General features: G+C 40.0%; 1 protein-coding gene across 1 annotated transcript; it reads right to left on the bottom strand.

Annotated features, from left to right (window-relative positions):
- Positions 1-2,234: 2,234 nt before the first annotated feature.
- Positions 2,235-3,498, bottom strand: LOC125813907 (uncharacterized). Its single transcript, XM_049493386.1, has 2 exons — positions 3,239-3,498; positions 2,235-2,724 (listed from the first exon to the last, which is right to left on the bottom strand). The coding sequence occupies exons 1-2, from the start codon at positions 3,496-3,498 to the stop codon at positions 2,235-2,237; spliced, it is 750 nt and encodes a 249-aa protein (XP_049349343.1).
- Positions 3,499-4,275: the final 777 nt, after the last annotated feature.

Genomic DNA, 4,275 nt, shown 5'->3' with positions numbered 1-4,275 from the left:
GCAAACCGATAATAAAGTCCATGTTTATATGTTCCCACTCTAGTGGGAAGACTATTATCTTGGGACAAGCCTCCCGGCCTTTGAGGCTCAACATTAACTTGTTGACTATTAGGACATTTGGCCACAAATCCCGCGATACCTTTCTTCATCCCATTCCACAAATAGACTTCCCGTAGATCTCGGTACATCTTGGTGGCTCCCGGATGAATAGATTACCGAGAACTATGAGCTTCCTCTAAAATTTGTACCCTCAAACAACCAACATCCAGAATACATAATCGACCTTGGTAACTAAGCACCCCAACTCCCCTTTGGTAGAAACCCTCAACGGACTTCTTAAGTACCGACTCTTTCAACTCAACTAGCATAGGATCAAGACATTTCTTAAACTTCACATCCATCACAAAGGACGATTTGAAACCATTATGAACCCTGATGCCACCCTTAGTGGAACCCACTTGTTGAACACTTAGCCGAGCCAACCTATGCATATCACAAACCAATTCTTTCTTTTCATCCTCTACATGAGCCACACTACTCATAGACAATCTACTAAGTACATCCGCTACCACATTAGCTTTGTCGGGGTGATAAAGGACTTATGTCATAGTCCTTCAATAATTCTAACCACCTTCGTTGATGAACATTCAAATCCTTTTGACTAAACACATATTGAAGACTCTTCTGATCGGTGAAAGCATCCACATGGACCCCATACAAACAATGCCTCCATATCTTTAAGGCAAATACAACCGCCGCTAATTCAATATCATGGGTAGGATGATTCTTCTCATGGACTTTAAGTTGCATAGGCAATTACCTTACCATTTTGCATGAGCGCACATCCCAACCCAACTCTAGAGGCATCACAATACACCACAAAACCATATGTACCATCTAGTAAGGTCAACACCGGAGCGAAAGTAAGTCTATCTTTCAATTCTTGGAAACTTTTATCACAAGCTTCCGACCACACAAACTTAGCCTTCTTTTAAGTCAAAGTCGTCATGGAGAAGCAATGTAGGAGAATCCCTCAACAAACCTTCTATAGTAACCGACCAAACCCAAAAAACATCTAATGTCGGAAGGATTTAGAGGTCTAGGCCAACTGTTGACCGCATCCGCCTTCTTAGGATCTACCTCAATACCCTCACTTGACACAATATAACCAAGGAAAGCTATAGACCTTAACCAAGATTCACACTTGCTAAACTTTGCAAAAAGTTGTTGGTCCTTAAGAACTTGCAACACAATTCTCAAATGTCCACATGTTCATTTTCACTCCTTGAGTAGATCAAAATATCATCGATAAACATGATCATAAATGTTTCTAGGTATTGCCTAAACACTCTATTCATCAAGTCCATAAATGCCGCCAGAGCATTAATCAACCCAAATGACATAACCACAAACTCATAGTGATCATACCGGGTTCTAAAAGTCATCTTTGGAATATCAACCCCTTTCACCCTCAATTGCTGATAACTCGAACGAAGATCAATATTAAAGAAATAGCTAACCCCTTGAAGTTGGTCAAACAAATTATCTATCCTTGGGAGAGGATACTTATTCTTGATGGTAACTTTATTCAATTGACGATAATCAATGCACATTCTAAGAGACCCATCCTTCTTTCTAACAAACAACACGGGAGCACCCCATGGAAAGATACTCGGTCGGATAAAACCCTTATCTAGCAAATCCTTTAATTGATCCTTTAACTCTTTTAACTCCACCAAAGCCATTCTATGAGGAGAAATGGAGCTAGGTTGTGTATCTGGTAAAAGGTCAATACCAAAATCTATTTCCCGCTCAGGAGGCATACCGGACAAATCATCAGGGAAATCTTCCTAAAACTCATTAACTACCAGAACTGACTCAAGAGAAGGGGTTTCAGAATCTACATCCCTCACCCTAACAAGATGGTAAATACACCCTTTGGAGATCATCTTCCTCTTTAAGACAAGAGACAAGTTGACCTCTAGGCGTAGAATTTCCCCCCTTCCACTATAAGATAGGTTCATTTAAAAATTGGAATGTAACCACTCGAGTCCTACAATCGATAGAGGAATACACGCATGCAACTAATCCATACCCAACATCACATCAAAGTCTAACATGTCTAACTCTACCAAATCCACCAAAGTAACTCTATGGGACTAGGAAATAGGACAACTTTTATAAACCCTTCTACCCACCACATAATCATCTACCGAGGTAGAGACCGAAAAAGGTTATAATAACACTTCGGGGAGTATATCAAACTTCATGGCCACATAAGGTGTCACAAAGGACAAAGTAGCACTGGGATCTAAAAAGCCATACACATCAATATGAAAGCTTTTACCGGTCACCACATCTGGGGAGCTCTCTTTGTCACCTGAGGATTGAAGAGCATAAAAGCGATTTTTCTTTGGGTCGTTGGAGTTTGAACCGCTTGGAGGAGCTTTTTTATCTTCTCTTCCCTTAACCTTGAGCATAGGACAATCTCTTATCTTGTGGCCAATCTTCCCACAACTAAAACACCCATCAGTGCCAACTAGGCACTTACCATCATGCTTTCTTCCACACTTTGCACAATTAGGCCTAGCCACATAAGAACAACCACTATTACCTTCTTGAAGTTTAGGGTTGGAAACCCTATCCTTGTTGACCCTTGGAGCACTATATGAGCCTTGGTTGGAAAAACATTGTCTAAACCTTGGTCGACCTTGTCCATTTGACCTAGCAATGGAGAAGTTCCCATCACCGGTTCTAGCTTTTTTCACCTCTCTATTCTTTTCCTTGAGTTTTTACTCCTCAATTTGTTGAGCGTACATCATAAGCCTTGACATATCCATGTCATGATGGAGCATTGTCGTGCGACATTCTTTTTCAACCAAGTCGGAAACACTCGTCAAAAACTTACTCATCTTATCCCTCGAATCCGCCACTATAGTTGGAGCATACTTGGACAATTGAGGGAATTTTAGGGCATACTCTTTCACGCTCATAATTCCTTGATGAAGGTTAATGAACTCTTCCACCTTAGCTTCCCTCAACTCTCAGGGAAAGAATTTATCAAGAAATTCTGATTTGAACAGTTCCCATCCTACCGGGCCCGCCCCTATGGGTCCTCAACCCTTCCACTGATCGTACAATTTTTGAGCAACATCTTTTAGTTGGTAGACGGATAATTGCGCCTTCTCTTATGAATACACCCCATAATAGTAAGAACTTTATAAACCTCATCATAAACCTTTGGGGATCCTCTTCCACTTTGGAGCCATAAAATTTGGGAGGGTTCATTCGAGTAAAATCCCTAACCCTAGAAGCAGTCGAATTCACATTAGGATTCACCGGAGCTACATCTTCTCTATTGGCATGAGCCGTCACTACTTGAGACAACATTTGGATACTATACCTAAACTCTGCATGGGTCACATTCTCAACCACAGGATCAACCAGAGGTTGATTAGCTTGAGGAAGAGCTCCTTGATTCACATTCTCATCTTCCATCCTTCTAGCATTAGCCCTTCATGTATTCATATCTTGAAGACACAAGAGAAGGATTAGGAGAGGGACTTTATATAGTTAAACTCTATTGCAGAACTTAAGAGTAATGAAAGAAGTGAAATTTCCTCAACATCTTATAGCCTCTCATTCATAAATGTGGCACGTTTCACACTTATGAACAAGACTCTACTAGACGTGGCTTATGAGACATCATCCTAGAATCATTATAAACCTCGTGCTTTGATACTAAGTGTAACAAGGCACATAGAACCCCGAAAGGCACCATGTAAGCCACTTAGCATATCATAACATAACCATAGAACAATAAAGATTAAAAATGCATTTCAAGTCCATAATTTTCATAAAGGAAAGCGCACATCTAGACTTGTCTCAGCATAGCGATCTATTATAATACTTGAATCAAATAGGGTCACAACCCATACAACATAGTCCGAAAAGGAAATAGAAGAAAAGAACTACAAAGGTAACATTCGTCCTCGAATCATGAGGACTCACCAACAAGCTAGGAGAATAAGCAAATCCAAGCTTTTGCCACAATGATGACCACCTTGAGAAGTGGACCCTACACTTGGGAAAATATAGGAAAAGCATGGGTTAGTACAAAAATGCACTAAGTACGATAGTCATGCATAGAAATAATGAAAACATGCAAAAAAAAGGGACATTTTAGTTGAATGCATGCAATTTACTAAGTTAAAACATCATTTTGAAGATAGTAGAAACACATATTCATTACATATATCATCATACTATAAAAGG

This window comes from Solanum verrucosum, unplaced genomic scaffold (genome assembly GCF_900185275.1).
Source record: "Solanum verrucosum unplaced genomic scaffold, falcon-dt-bn FXZP01000407.1, whole genome shotgun sequence".
Lineage (NCBI taxonomy): Eukaryota > Viridiplantae > Streptophyta > Magnoliopsida > Solanales > Solanaceae > Solanum > Solanum verrucosum.
This window is presented reverse-complemented; position numbering and strand designations above follow the sequence as displayed.